This window comes from Sarcophilus harrisii, chromosome 2 (genome assembly GCF_902635505.1).
Source record: "Sarcophilus harrisii chromosome 2, mSarHar1.11, whole genome shotgun sequence".
NCBI lineage: Eukaryota > Metazoa > Chordata > Mammalia > Dasyuromorphia > Dasyuridae > Sarcophilus > Sarcophilus harrisii.
Genome location: NC_045427.1, coordinates 97,907,142 through 97,921,807, shown reverse-complemented (window position 1 = coordinate 97,921,807; position 14,666 = coordinate 97,907,142). Strand labels below are relative to the sequence as shown.

Here is a 14,666-nt window from a genome sequence, read left to right as displayed (position 1 = left end):
AATTATTTAAACTGAAAGTATTAAGAAAGACTTTTAGTAGAAAGTGGCTCTTGAAATGAATAAAGAATTTTTGTGAGTATGTGTATGTGTAAAGTTTGAGGGAAATAACCTGGATAAGGCACATGGTAGTGAGTTTGGGCAACAGCTATAAAGTTTATTTTAAAATATGAAATGCATGATAAATAGACTAATATAATAAAGTCTAAAAAGAGAAATGGGTATCAAATTATGGAAGACTTTACATACTGAGATGATGTTTGATTTTTATCCTCCAGAAAGTAATCACAAAAGATTTTGAACAGAAGAAAATGGTATCAGGAGAACCAATAAAAAGCTATTGCATTTAGCAGTAGGAAGTGATACTAGAATTGTTATTAAAACTGAATTATACTTTTAATAAAGGAAAAAAGATAAACCATATAACATTTTATAGCTTTTACAGTCTCCTTTTTTGTTATTGAAATGTTTCAATTTGTGGATTATTAAGATCATAATAAAAAAAGGGGGGGGAGAATAGTTGATAATTTTGTGGAGAACAGTGTCCAGTGATGGATTGGTATCTAGGTTACATTTTAGCACTGAAAAATAAAGTCATTAGGCAAGAACAAGATCCATAAATTGTCCAAAAAAAAAAAATGGAGAAATGGAGGGATTATATAAATCAAAGTAGAGGTAAGGAACTGGTTGTGGTAGATTAAAGTAGCAGGACAGATGGAACAGGAAATTATAATCTGAAGTAACAGTTTTAAAAAAAAAAAAGTCTTAGCCATCTGAAGCAATGAGATGAACCAAATCAGTTCTAATGGAGCAGTAATGAACTGAACCAGCTACACCCAGCAAAAGAACTCTGGGAGATGACTAAGAACCATTACATTGAATTCCCAGTCTCTATATTTTTGCCCGCCTGCATTTTTTGATTTCCTTCACAGGCTAATTGTCAATATTTCAGAGTCCGATTCTGACAGTTTGGACATGTATACTTGTTTTGTATTTAATTTATACATTAATGTATTTAACGTGTATTGGTTGTCCTGCCATTTAGGGGAAGAGGGGGTAGGAGGAAGGAGGGGAAAAATTGAAACAAAAGGTTGGCAATTGTCAATGCTGTAAAATTACCCATGCATATAACTTGTAAATAAAAAGCTATTAAAATTTTTTTTAAAAAGTTTTAAATTATTAAAGGATGACATATTCTTTTGTCAAATGTTGTACAGGAAATAATACAAGGTTTTGTTTGATTTACTGTTTTATTTTCAATTTCAGAAGGCCACAATCAATAAATTTTTGTGATATACAAAAATAATAGTTTTTCCTAAAACTAGCCAGATCTCATATAATGTGACTAAACTATATGCTTTGAGGTTAGATGACCTTTAAAGGGGTGCTTAGTGTTTGTTTAATAAAAAGAGAATCATGTATATAAAGTACTATATTTTTTAAAAATCACATTTTTATTTTTTTTTGTATTTTGTAATTTCAAGTAATATAAGTTTAAAAAAATAACTTTTAACTAGTGAAATAGTAGTTAATATAACTTGATGTTTACGGATACTTTAGATTTAAATTAAATGTAAAAGATAATTCTCTTTCCCCCAAGGAACGTGATATGGATAGAAAAAAGATTGAAGAACTAATGGAAGAAAATATGAGTTTGGAAATGGCACAGAAACAAAGTATGGATGAGTCATTACACCTTGGCTGGGAATTGGAACAGATATCAAGAACTAGTGAACTCTCAGAAGGTAATACTGAAATACAATCCAAGTTCTGTAGAAACATTGGAATTATGAAATTCAATGTTTTTCTCCAGCTTAAGTCATTAAATTTCATATTTAGAGGTAACCTCATTGGTCTTTTTAGTGGATTTTGTACCTAGAAAAAGAATCCTTTTTACATTGTATCTGATAAGTAGCTATTCATTCTTCTTGAAGACTTCTAGTGAGGGGAAACAATGCCCAGTGGTAGTCCATTCTACTTTTAATAGGTGAAGTTTATCCTAAATTTAAATATATACCTCTCTTCAACCCACTGCCCATATTCCTCCCTTCTGATAGAAGGGGGAACTAAGTTCAATCCTCTCTTATACTTATATTTCAACAAATACTTTATTTAGGTACCCACTATGTACTATATTATACTCTGTGCAGAATGCAGGATATTTAAAAAAAAAACAAAACAAAAAACATTAAGGTTTTCAAAATGCCTCACATAGATTATCTTCTGATTCTCATGACAATTTTGTAAGGTCAGTACCACAGTTATTATCCCATGATATAAACTAAGAAACTAAAGTTCCTGGAGAAAAGATGAGAAAATACACATCTCTCCTTTCACTGGCTTCAGGATCTTTCAGTCTCTTTCATGTTTTGTATTGCAAAGGAAGGAAAGAGAAATGGAAAAGTAGCTTATTCAGAAATGAATGTGATATATTTTTTTCAAAATTATAACTAAAAATTAAAAGTAAAAATGATCCCGAGACCCAGAGAATTGCAGTTGTTTTGCCATAGCTACAGTTGATAATTGTTTGAACCTAGGCTATTCCTGATTTTTAAGACCAGAGGTATCTCCTTTGCTCCATTGTTGCTCAGTAACTAAAGGAACAAACTGTAGGAATTTGTTTTGAAAGACTATATTTTGGAAATAGATTTTGGTTTTCTTGCCTTCTTGATGGGTGGGGAAGGGAGAGAGCGAGAATTCAGAACTGAAAATAGAATTTTTTTAGATGTTTCTTTTCATATATATATATAAAACTTAAATGCAGAATAAAAAAATGCAAAATAGAAAAAGAGAGACAGAAAAATAGTCTCATAGTCCTCTCTCTGGATCTAGATGACTCTCTTCATCACTAAATAATTGGAACTGGTTTGAATCATCTCACTGTTAAAAGAGAACCATGTCCATCAGAATTGATCATCTTATAGTCTTCTTGTTGCAGTGTATGATCTCCTGGTTCTGCTCATTTGACTTAGCATCATTAAGTCTTCTTTAGATTAATCCTCACCAATTCTTTGTTTTCTGCTATTATTAACATGAAATCTTCAAGACCCTTTACTTTACTGGTTGCCCTCTTCACTTTTGTCAGCTATTCCTCTTAGAGCTTTTCCTTGTTTGACAATTTAATAATCAAACTATCAATTCCTTAAGAGCCACTAATCCTACTAATGAATGTCTGATGGAATTTTTGAAGATAGTCACTAATTAGCATAATGAAGAAAGTACATTGGATACTGGATTTGAACACATTTTTTATTTTATTCATCAGCATCTATGAGATTAAAAACTATATCTGTGTATATATATGTATTTATATGTACCTATACATCTATATGTATGCACATATATATATTATAGAAAGAGCAGCTCTGATTTCTTGCAGTATTTTTCTCTTTAACATTGGCTAATAGTTAAATTTATATATTTATAGTCTCTGTGCACTTTACAGTTACCATCTCATTTGATCCTCTTTGATCAACAACTCTTTTATATGTCTAGGCTCTTTTTAAAAAAAAAAAAGTTATGGTTTTCAGATAGTTCAGTGATTCTTAACTTATCTCCTCTTGGCTTGATTTATAAATTAGTTTTTCCTATGCAGCACTCTACTTTTTTTTTTTTAAAGTCTCAATTTTATTTTAATAAAACTCATGGAGGCAGTGTTTATCTGTTCTTATTTTTAGGGAGTCTGTTCCTTGAGCAGAGTTTTGTGTCTTTTGCACTAAACTGTTTCATTTCCAATTTATTATTCATTCTTTCTCATTTCTTTGCCCATTTATTTTTTTGCTCTCCTTTGGTTTATAAAATCCATTTTTAGCTTGGAAAAAATTATTACAATGTTGTTTAGCAATTTTTTAGAAGAATTTAGGAATTCTAATTGAACTTGTGGCTAAGCACTTTTTCTTTTCAGCCTTTGCTTTTAGATGTTTGGGAGTCATTCTCTTATAATGTGTTGTACCTGGAGCATCTCTGTCACCCTAATAGCTTTTAATGTAAGATTATTTTTTTCTTTGCTCCTTGACTTCAAACTTTATGTTGGTGCCAGGCTTACTTCTCTGGTAAATGTCTGAACTGACTTTTGTTTTCTTGGGTTCTTTTGTTGCTTTCTTTGGGTATTGTTTATATTATTCTGAAATCTAAAGAACATTTCATGCTAGAGGCCTACAAACCTTTTAGTAGTTCGAAAGTGGTGTGATCTAAACGGAAATCTAATTACTAGTCTTTTTGTATTCTTTAAGTTCCTGCCTTGGGCTTGACTCTGTTTGGATTGCCCCAGTTGGTTATTCTAGTAGAATGCTGGATTTAGCCACTGTTAGCCCACTGAAAAGCTGTCCTAGTTCAAAGTGAGAGAATTGCAAGCTCTGGGATTCCTGTTGTGGTTATTTCCTGCAGTCTTCAGTCTGGCTAGAGGCTGAAATGGAAACTCTGCTCAGCTTCTGAATTCAGAGCCATAAAAGTAGCATTTGCTTTTGCACATGATTCTCAGATTCAGAGCCCCCGTGACTGTACTTTACCATAGAAGGCTACCCTGGACACAAATGGTCTACCTCTTTGATCTACCTTGGATGTGTAACCCAGAATGAGCTACTGTTTCACAATTGTTCTCACACACTATACAGTGTTCCCTATCTTCTCCTTCCTCTATTCCAATCCTTTGTCTGTATGAGTCTTGGACCTCTTCTCATCTTTGTATATATACATTGTCTTTTTTAGTTCTGTTCAATAGTCCATGCTCGGTACCCCCGACCACACTCTATCCTCAATATCATTAGACCTCTTTGTCTCCCCATGCTAATTTGACCTCTGATCTTTTTTTCTTAGATTTTCCTACTAGGTGTATTTTTTTTTTAGTCAATTCTAATTTTTTTCTTTTGTTTTTCTTTTTTTTAATAATAATTCTTTATTGACAGAACCCATGCCAGGATAATTTTTTACAACATTATTCCTTGCACTCACTTCTGTTCCGATTTTTCCCCTCTCTCCTTCCACCCCTCCCCTAGATGGCAAGCAGTCTACTAGGTGTATCTTAAATATTTTTGTGGAGGAGTTTTTTTTTTTTTTTTTTTTTTTTTGATCCTTACATACAGCCTATCAGACAGATAAAGAAATGTGCTGCTATTCCCATTTTATTTATAAGGAAACTAAGGCTCATCAAGATTGATTGTGTTTCCAGATCTCTTACTTGTGCCTTTTCTACTGGATTGCACATTGTCATAATCATCATGTGAAAATTACAAAATTTCCTGGATGTTTTTAATCTTTATCTTTAATTCAACATTCATCAAATTTCATAGATACTAATTAGGAACCCTGTGGGCAAGTGATTCAATAATATTTACCTAATGGTAATGTGAGAAAGAGACACACGCTCCTACTAACATTACATTTAAACATTTTATAGCACCACAGAAATCTCTGGGCCATGAAGTGAATGAATTAACATCAAGTAGGTTATTGAAGTTGGAAATGGAAAATCAGAGTTTGGTAAAGACAGTAGAAGAACTTCGAAATGCTGTGGATTCTGTAGAAAGCAGTAATTCTAAAATTCTGAAAATTGAAAAAGAAAACCAAAGACTTAATAAGAAGGTAATGTGTACATTTATATATGTTTGTGTGTATATATGCATATACTATGTGATATTAGTAGACTTTTTTATATGACTTAAATTTTAACTAGGTTTGCCAGTACAGGAAAATTTAATTAAGAAATTAATGGTAATCAAATTTGAAATATAAGGTTATACTTAAATATAGTAAGTGCTTGAAATTGTCATTTTTGTAGCCACAGAATTTTAAATAATATTTCATTGTACTTTGGTTCTATATATGGGTCAAATATTCTGAAATGGCTTTGAAAAATCTTATTTAATTAAATGTATCTCACAGAATTATTTCTTATTAATTTGAACATTTAAAATTGCATATGAACATTTAAAGTTGCATACTTGGGTCTCTTTGCCAATTTTCCTTAATCCTTTTACTATGGAGCAGCCAATGACACCTGGTTTAACAAATGTTATGCCAGATTTCAGTATTTATTATAATAGCAGAATTGGATTAATTAGATTTTTTAAAGAAATATGGGACCATCCTGGAAATAAAATCTTTATTTTTATTATTAAATTTAATTTGTGATTTGAAACTGCTGTTGCTTTTGGAGTATATTATGAGCTATTATGAATATTTCATTTTAATAGTGCAATAAAGATCCAAAATACATATTCCAAAAGAATAAATTTTTTAAAATGTTTTTTTTATTACTAACTTGAGTCATTTGTTCAATTTTAAGCCTATTGAAAAATAGAAACTATGCAAAAGTACCAATTTTTTGCCTCTCTTAAACATGTTCAATAACTATATATATTTAGAAAAAAGACTTTTCTAAATCTTTAAGATAACCTATTTTGAACTAACACATCTTGTTATATGACACTATTTTAAACTATAACTGAAAACAGATAGAAACCAAACATTTAACTAGCATTAGATCCAAACTTTTTCTTTCTTTTTTACCATTTCCCTCCCTTTCTTTTGTTTGTTTTTTACATTCTTGCTTTATTCTTCTTTCATCCTTTTACCCTTTCTTCCCAATCTTTCCTTACTTTGCCCCTTTTCCTCCTTCCCTTTCTTCTATTTTCATTTCTTGAAATGTAAGTATCTTCTCAACAAACCATGTCAGTCCTAAACCACAGAATAGAATTTTAGCTTTGATAATTGTTTGTATTGCTTAGCATATGACCACCACATAGTCAGCTTTAATTTTCTCATTGTACTTAGTACTGAATCTTTAACCATGAAGGGGGTTTGCTGATAAAATGATTAAATTTTCTTAATGCAATCTCTGAACTTCATTTTGAGTATTTAAATGTTTATCACTTTATTGTTAAAACTGAATGTTGTCTTTTGTCACAGTTTAGAAACTATAATATTTAATATTCTCTTATGGGTTTTTTTCCTAGTTGGAAGATCTTGAGAATGAAATTATTCAAGAAAAGCAAAGTCTTCAAAATTGTCAAAATCTGAGCAAAGATTTAATGAAGGAGAAAGCACAGCTGGAAAAGACACTTGAAACACTTCGAGAAAATTCAGAAAGACAGGTCCATTATTTTCTAGTAATTAAGTAGACTAAGTATTTTTAGCTTCTTACAAAAAAAAAGTGTTTTTAAAGAACACGTTAACATCAAAATTTAAGTATATAAATTTAAAGTAAAGTAACTTGAAAATCAGAAGTAGTAGTTATTAATTCACTTAATTTTTTTTATTTTGCTGAGGCAATTGGGGTTAAGTGACTTGCTAGGTCACACAGCTAGGAAGTGTTACATGTCTGAGGGCAGATTTGAATTCGGGTCTTCCAGACTTCAGGGCTGATAATCTATCCACTGCACCACCTAACTGCCCAAAGTAGTAGTTATTTTTATGTGAAATTTTATGGAGTATACAAGTTCTTCAAACAATGAACAGAAGAAATCTTAGAGATAATTTAGTCCAGTGGCTTTATAACCTTTTTTTGGACAAAGAGCTGCTTTTAATTCCTCAAAGCCTTAAGATCACTCTTTGGAGTAAGGTTCAGTTGTGAACAAAATACAAAGGCAACAAAATGTAAATACATAATAGATACCTGTCATTTCAGGTATCAACTTGGTATGTCTGATATGGAAGGGTATGAAGACCGAGTCAGCATGCTGGATACCTTAGAATCAGCCAGAGTCAGGATAAGCAAAAGTCCTTGGTCTTTATTCTTGGTCTTTAGGGGTAGAAGTGAAGGGAATGGACACAGAATCTCCACGACCTTCCTTCTTGTCTACTGCCAAAGTGACTCTGGCTTACTCCACCCCCTAATCCCTCCCACAATTCTCTGTATACACCAAAAGATTGAACCAGCACAGAATAGTGGGAAGGGCTATTTTCCAAGCATATGCTAACAGAGTATTGTCCAGTCGGTAGTTAGCCTTAAGTGCTCGATTTTCCAACTCCAGTGCATCAGTTTCAGCCCATTACAGAAGGGCTGCAGGCTCATTGTCTAGGCTACAATTGTTATTTTGTAAATGAGGAAGCTAAAGACCACATCTAATTTTCTGAATTAGATTAAAATATTGGAACAAGAAAATGAGCATTTGAATCAAACTGTAGCGTCCCTAAGGCACACAGCTAATAGCTAATTAGTGGCAAAGCCTGGATGGAACTTTGGTTTTCTCTCATTCCAGTTTACTGGAATTATATATTATATATATTTGCATTATATAGTGTTGCAAATAATATTTCTTAATCATACTAGAAATTTTATTGTGAATTATTTTTCAAAGAAACCTTTGAAATCTTATGTAAATGTGTAAATTTATGTTTGTACATGTTGAAGATGTCTCTAATGTATATATGTATATATGTTTTATTTATATATTTAATTTGAAATACATGTATACAAAACAGTAAATAGACCTTAAAATCTTTTTTATAAAAACTAAATATCTGTCTTTCTTATTTCATTACATTGTGTGCTCTATGAGGACAGACAAGTATTTACAACCTTTGGTATTCTATGAATATGGTTTCCATAAATAATTGATTAAATTAGGCATAATTGGGCCTTACACGTGCTAACAATAAGGTTGAGACCTTATTACTCCTTCAGGATTAAATTAATTTTTGATTGTATTGCACTATAACAATTTTTATTTTTTTCTGAATTAGATTAAAATATTGGAACAAGAAAATGAGCATTTGAATCAAACTGTAGCGTCCCTAAGGCAGCGATCACAAATAAGTGCTGAAGCAAGAGTAAAGGATATTGAAAAAGAAAATAAAATTCTACATGAATCTATAAAAGAAACAAGCAGCAAGTTGAACAAGATTGAATTTGAAAAAAGACAAATTAAAAAAGAATTGGAACATTACAAAGAAAGAGGAGAAAGAGCAGAAGAACTTGAGAATGAGTTGCATCATCTTGAAAAGGAAAATGAATCATTACAAAAAAAGATAACTAATTTAAAAATTACATGTGAGAAAATTGAGACCCTAGAGCTAGAAAATTCTGAACTGGAAGTGGAAAACCGAAAATTGAAAAAGACATTAGATAGTTTAAAAAACCTTACTTTTCAACTAGAATCCTTGGAGAAAGAAAATTCTCAATTGGATGAAGAAAACTTGGAATTAAGGAGGACAGTGGAATCTTTAAAATGTACAAGCATGAAAATGGCTCAATTGCAGTTAGAAAATAAAGAACTGGAAAGTGAAAAAGAGCAACTTAAGAAGGGTTTAGAACTCATGAAAGCTTCTTGCAAGAAAACAGAACGTTTAGAAGTTAGTTACCAGGGTTTAGATACTGAAAACCAAAGACTACAGAAAGCTTTAGAAAATAGTAATAAAAAAATTCAGCAATTAGAAAGTGAACTACAAGAATTAGAAACAGAAAACCAGACATTGCAAAAAAATCTTGAAGAGTTAAAAATATCTAGTAAACGGTTAGAACAACTAGAAAAGGAAAACAAGCTACTAGAACAAGAGACTTCTCAACTAGAGAAAGATAAGAAACAACTGGAAAAGGAGAATAAGAGACTTCGACAACAGGCAGAAATTAAAGATATCACATTGGAAGAAAATAACATTAAAATTGGAAATCTTGAAAAGGAAAACAAAAGTCTTTTCAAAGAAATAAGTGTATTTAAAGAATCCTGTATCCGTCTCAAAGAGTTAGAGAAAGAAAACAAAGAACTTGTGAAAAGAGCAACTATTGACAAAAAAACTCTTATTACTTTACGTGAGGTAATTCTTTTCTGTTACTAGTTGCAAATATAAGCTAAAGTTGAGCTGTATATATGCATTTATATTCCTTAAAATTTAATATTATATATGATTGTGACTTTTAGAAACAGTCACTGTTTTAAATATTGATTAATTTGTAAAGTCCCAAATTGTTTGCTTTGGGGGGAAAAAAAAGTATTACCATTAAAATACTAAATAAAAATCTTAATACTTTCATGTGACTACCTGAATCTTAATTAGTAATTCAGAACTTGCATTTAAAAAGTTAATGTGTTGACCTGAATTTTTAGATTATGCCAAATATTGTAATAGGAAGCAAGTTTTTACTTTTCCAACTTAGTAAATTAATAAATAACTATAACAGTTCATCAAATAGTACATTAATATCCCTAAAGAGTAAATTGGTTTAAAAGTCTGTTAGGTTTTTTGGTAGATGTGTTCTCTTGGAGCCTTACTTGATAGAAAAGAAAACTGAGATTAACTGTTAGCCTCTTATCCTTTTCTATTTCTTCTACAGAATAAGGAATTTCTAAAGATGATTCTTAAGTTTTCTTACTGTTCTTGAAGCAACAAGATTGTTGAGTTTTTCAGGGAGAAATTGTGTAATATATTCTCAGTGGTTTAAATCTCAGAGTTTTTGCCATATGTTGTACAAATATTGTTGTGTTACTTTTCAAATCTAGATTACATATAGAAATGTCCTTTGTGTTAACTTTGGTTTTAACATTGAGAGAAAAAGGAGTATATTGACAAAAGAGAATAGGAAGTAGGTAAGATTTTCCACTTCAGTTTGACTACTATTTTATTTTTTTTTCATTAAATGGTTATGATATGAAAAGGAAAGTTCTTCAAGACTTCCTTTTTTCTTTTGCACATTTGTGGATATCTTCAGTGATAGTAAATGTTTAATTGCTTTTTGTGTACTTGCTACTTGCATTATTTTTACATTTCTTTTTTTGGATAAGGATTTGGTGAGTGAAAAATTGAAGACTCAACAAATGAATAATGATCTAGAAAAACTTACTCATGAACTCGAAAAGATAGGATTGAATAAAGAACGTCTCTTGAGTGATGAACAAAGTACTGATGACAGGTGAGTCATATTATCAAAAAAGGTTAAATCTTACATTTTCATGAAAAATACAATTCGAATATCCACCTGCCTTTTGCCAAAACTTTCTCTGGGGAAAGGGGGAGTTGAGGAACAGGGTTATATGTTTGCTGAAAATAGGAAGCATAGAATAATAGGATTTTTAGATCTAGAAGGTTCCTAAAGATCATCTTGTTTGCACCCCCTTCATTTACAAATAAGGAAACAAAAGTCAAGTGAATTACCTCACCTTTGGAATAGAATTGTGGTCTCCTTACTTCTATAAAATGCACTTCCCATACAGTACAATACTGGGTATTTGTATTAAGGAACACAAACTATTTTTATTCCTTGCTCTTCTTTTGCCTGGCAAAAAAATTTGTTTAAAAAGATGTTTTTATGACATCAAAGGAATTTTGTGTGTGTGTGTGTATATGTGTGTTTATACATACAAATATATGTACACGATACATTTGCCAAAAAAATTTTTTTGTTATAAAAAGGTAAAAAATTCAAGTAGGCTAAATATAATTTTCATTATTTTTCCATGATTTTTAGAAATTATACTTGTAGTAATTGCTTGTAAATAGACATATATTCAGGGGATGAATTAAGGTTTGAGCAGTAGAATTTGTTTTGGTCTTGGAAAGAATATTTTAAGATCTCAGAATATTTATCTCTTATATTTTTTAAGAATACTAATCTATATATCTTGAACCAAGCAACTATTTTGACAATATGTGGCCATTTCAGGTGAAATTTTTTTGTTCTTGTTTTTCTTAATAATTAGTGGCAGATTTGTTTTTGATCCTGTTCAAAAAAATAAAATATCATTTGTAGTTTGATGCTATTCACAAAAGCCTTCCTTTTTAATTAAAAAAAATTAAATTTCCTTATATTATTAATTTAATTATCAATAAACACTCAAAATCTGAAGAACTGTGCTAGCTTTTTGAGGGTTTATAGGATTTATGAATGTACAATCCCATACTCAAGGAATTTCAATCTGATAGACCAGAGTTGAGACATATGCAGGTGGATTTGATGAGGTGTGAGAATTGAGGGTAAAAGATCTCCTCTGGTCGATGTGAGAGATTCTTTATGAAAGAATTCACAAACCCAAAGTTTGTGGCACAAGGGGATTTATTTGCACTAAGAAGACAGCTTTCTTAGTGGGCAAAGAGTCCTGGCAGGATAATTTTGCAAAGATGGGTTTACACTGAGAAGAAAATATCTTTATCAGTGGGCAGAATCTTGTTAGGAATTCTGCAAATATGGGTTGACGTTGAGACAAAAATATCTTCATCAGCCGGCTTAGTCCAGAAAGGCAGGCCTTCTTGATTAGAAATTAGCAAAGATTCTGGGTTCAGAGTTGTTTTTTTGTTAGCCTTCTGAGGCTTGAGGCTGAGGAAATTAAGGGCTAATTTTTCGATTCAGTAGAGGGCAATGGTTATGCCCCTGGTCAAGATCTTAAATTGAATGAGATTACTTAACTGGTTGTTGTCTAGGAAAGGTGTGCTGGAAGGGTTTGAGAGTCAGGAACACCTTTCCAACCCTTCTCCCGAAGATTAAAAGGGACATAGTTTACATCAGATTGAGCACTAGAGATGACCTCAAAAGTTTTTGTCCACTGTTCATTGAAGATAGTACTTGAGAAAGTGCTGGTATACTAATTAAACTAGTCAACATGGGGTGATTAAAAGGTTTTTGTGTGACTTCAGTGTAAGAACAGAGACCAAGTGAGGTCCCAGGGCCATGTTCTCAGTCTATTTTCCTTTTGTATCTGTATTTCTTTGTAGCTAACTTATGATTTTGTGGGAGGGAGGTGGCTGGGAGTTTGAATGAAGTGTTGTGTAGAGCTTGTGTGGATCCTTGATAATACAGTTGTACTGCCCCAAACTCAAACCCTAGGTAATATTAAAAGGGAAAGCTGAGTAGTATTGAGTTTTGTCTTAGTTTCAACCAAAGAGCTGTGTATTCTGACTCGCTTCTGAAAGAAGCATGCCCTACCACACAGGGATTAGATCATAACTAATTCTGCATCGGTAATGCCCATCATTACATATTTTGCAAATGCAATATATTTTTAAAAAAATATTTTTTCTGCCAGTTTGTAAATTATTATCTCACAAACATTATCACAAATGCCCCTTTTCTGTTGACTTTCTTCTTACTGGTCAAAAAAATCCCAAAACAATGTACTGAAAATTTTGTCTTTAAAATACAGTATTTCAAATCAGCATGATGGTAAAAACTGTGAAGTTGAACTATGTGCTTTCATGTTCTTATCTCAAGCCAGATGACACCTTTAATAGTGTTTTTTGAAAGATTATTAAATATGATAGTTAATTTGCTCTTCTGTTGTGAATAGCAGATACAAGCTTTTAGAATCAAAGTTAGAGTCCACACTAAAGAAATCCTTGGAAATAAAGGAAGAAAAAATTGCTGCTTTGGAAGCTCGATTAGAAGAATCAACTAATTTTAACCAGCAATTGCGCCAAGAACTTAAAACAGTAAGTACCAGCATTTGTTTTTTATTTAGATGTAGGATGTTTTATATAAGTTGTTTTTAAAAATGAAGCATAAAAATATAAATAATTGACTTTTTCTAAAGCCAAAAATAGGTGCAAAATTTAATTATTGAAATTAATATTGACTTTAAAGTGGAATTGTAGAACATCTGGAATAGTTTTATTAAGAAAAAAAAAGTCAAGGGTCAACTAGGTGGCTCAGTGGATAGAGTACCAGCCCTGAAGTCAGGAGGACTTGAGTTCAAATTTGGCCTTAGACACTTAACACTTCATAGCTGTATGAACCTGGGTAATTGCCTCAGCAAAAAAAAAAAAAAAAAGTCAATAACTATTAAGAATATATGTAAGAAAAAGATGGGGTAGAAGAAGAGGAGGAGATAACATGTTCAGAATAAAATATCAAGAAGCACAGAATGAATTTTCTAACTCAGAACACATTCATTGCCTTTCACATATAAATACAGTTTGAAGCCATTTCAGATCTAATAAAGTTAGAAGACCGGGGGATAAATTATTGTAAAATATAGATTCCAAAAGGGAAAAGAAATTAAGGCAGCTTTCTTTTGACATTCTAATATTAAAAGCATCTCAGAACACCTATCAGGCCACCGATCTTGTAGTTTAATATTAAAAACCATTTCCTGCCCTCCCACCTCATTATACTACTCTACATTTTCTTTGATTTTGCACTATATATTTGAAACATGTTAAACATTTTCATACTTGACTCATTATAAATCTTAAAACACATTGAGAAACTTGTAATATTTTATGGGGAAAACATGACAGAATCCGTAGTCTTAAATACTGTTATTGGGGCTTGAGAACTGTTGCTATTCTAAGGAAAAGTATAAATTGATGAAAATTGTAAACTTAACCAAAGTAATAGTATCCTGGAATATAAAATTATGTTGTTTTCCTATGGTAAAATTCTTCTTTTGTTCCAGGATTAAACTCATTGAAAGCTTTCTTGATCCCTCCCAACTGAAAGTATTCTAACCTTTAGGTTTTCCAAGAGTACTTTCAATCTCTCATTTACTATTTTAACATCCTGTATTGTTTATACATACATAGCTATATGTGTCTCTATTGAAATGTAAGCTTTTTTAGGACAGGGACTATGTAATCTTTTAAGTATACCATACAGTTTGCCACATAGTAAACACAAATGTTTGTTGACTTGCTTTTGATTACTTTATCATAGATCTTTACAGTCCCAAAATCCTCCATTGTGAACAAATCTGAGTAGGTAGGATTAATAGCTTTTTGTAATACAAATTAAAAACAAGATACAC

The 14,666-nt window shown here is 31.4% G+C and overlaps 1 protein-coding gene across 16 annotated transcripts in view; it reads left to right on the top strand.

Moving 5' to 3' along the window:
* Positions 1 to 14,666, top strand: part of CCDC88A (coiled-coil domain containing 88A) — a 138,678-nt gene that overhangs the window by 83,930 nt on the left and 40,082 nt on the right. For 9 of the 16 annotated variants that reach the window (XM_031950498.1, XM_031950499.1, XM_031950496.1 and 6 more), the window contains exons 12-18: positions 1,598 to 1,742; positions 5,393 to 5,577; positions 6,951 to 7,088; positions 8,076 to 8,131; positions 8,736 to 9,750; positions 10,716 to 10,843; positions 13,212 to 13,353. In XM_031950498.1, coding sequence (XP_031806358.1) covers positions 1,598 to 1,742; positions 5,393 to 5,577; positions 6,951 to 7,088; positions 8,076 to 8,131; positions 8,736 to 9,750; positions 10,716 to 10,843; positions 13,212 to 13,353 — 1,809 coding nt within the window. Of the gene's footprint in view, positions 1 to 1,597; positions 1,743 to 5,392; positions 5,578 to 6,950; positions 7,089 to 8,075; positions 8,132 to 8,679; positions 9,751 to 10,715; positions 10,844 to 13,211; positions 13,354 to 14,666 lie in introns of all 16 variants that reach the window. The other 7 variants (XM_031950502.1, XM_031950500.1, XM_031950494.1 and 4 more) reach the window with 3 other exon arrangements.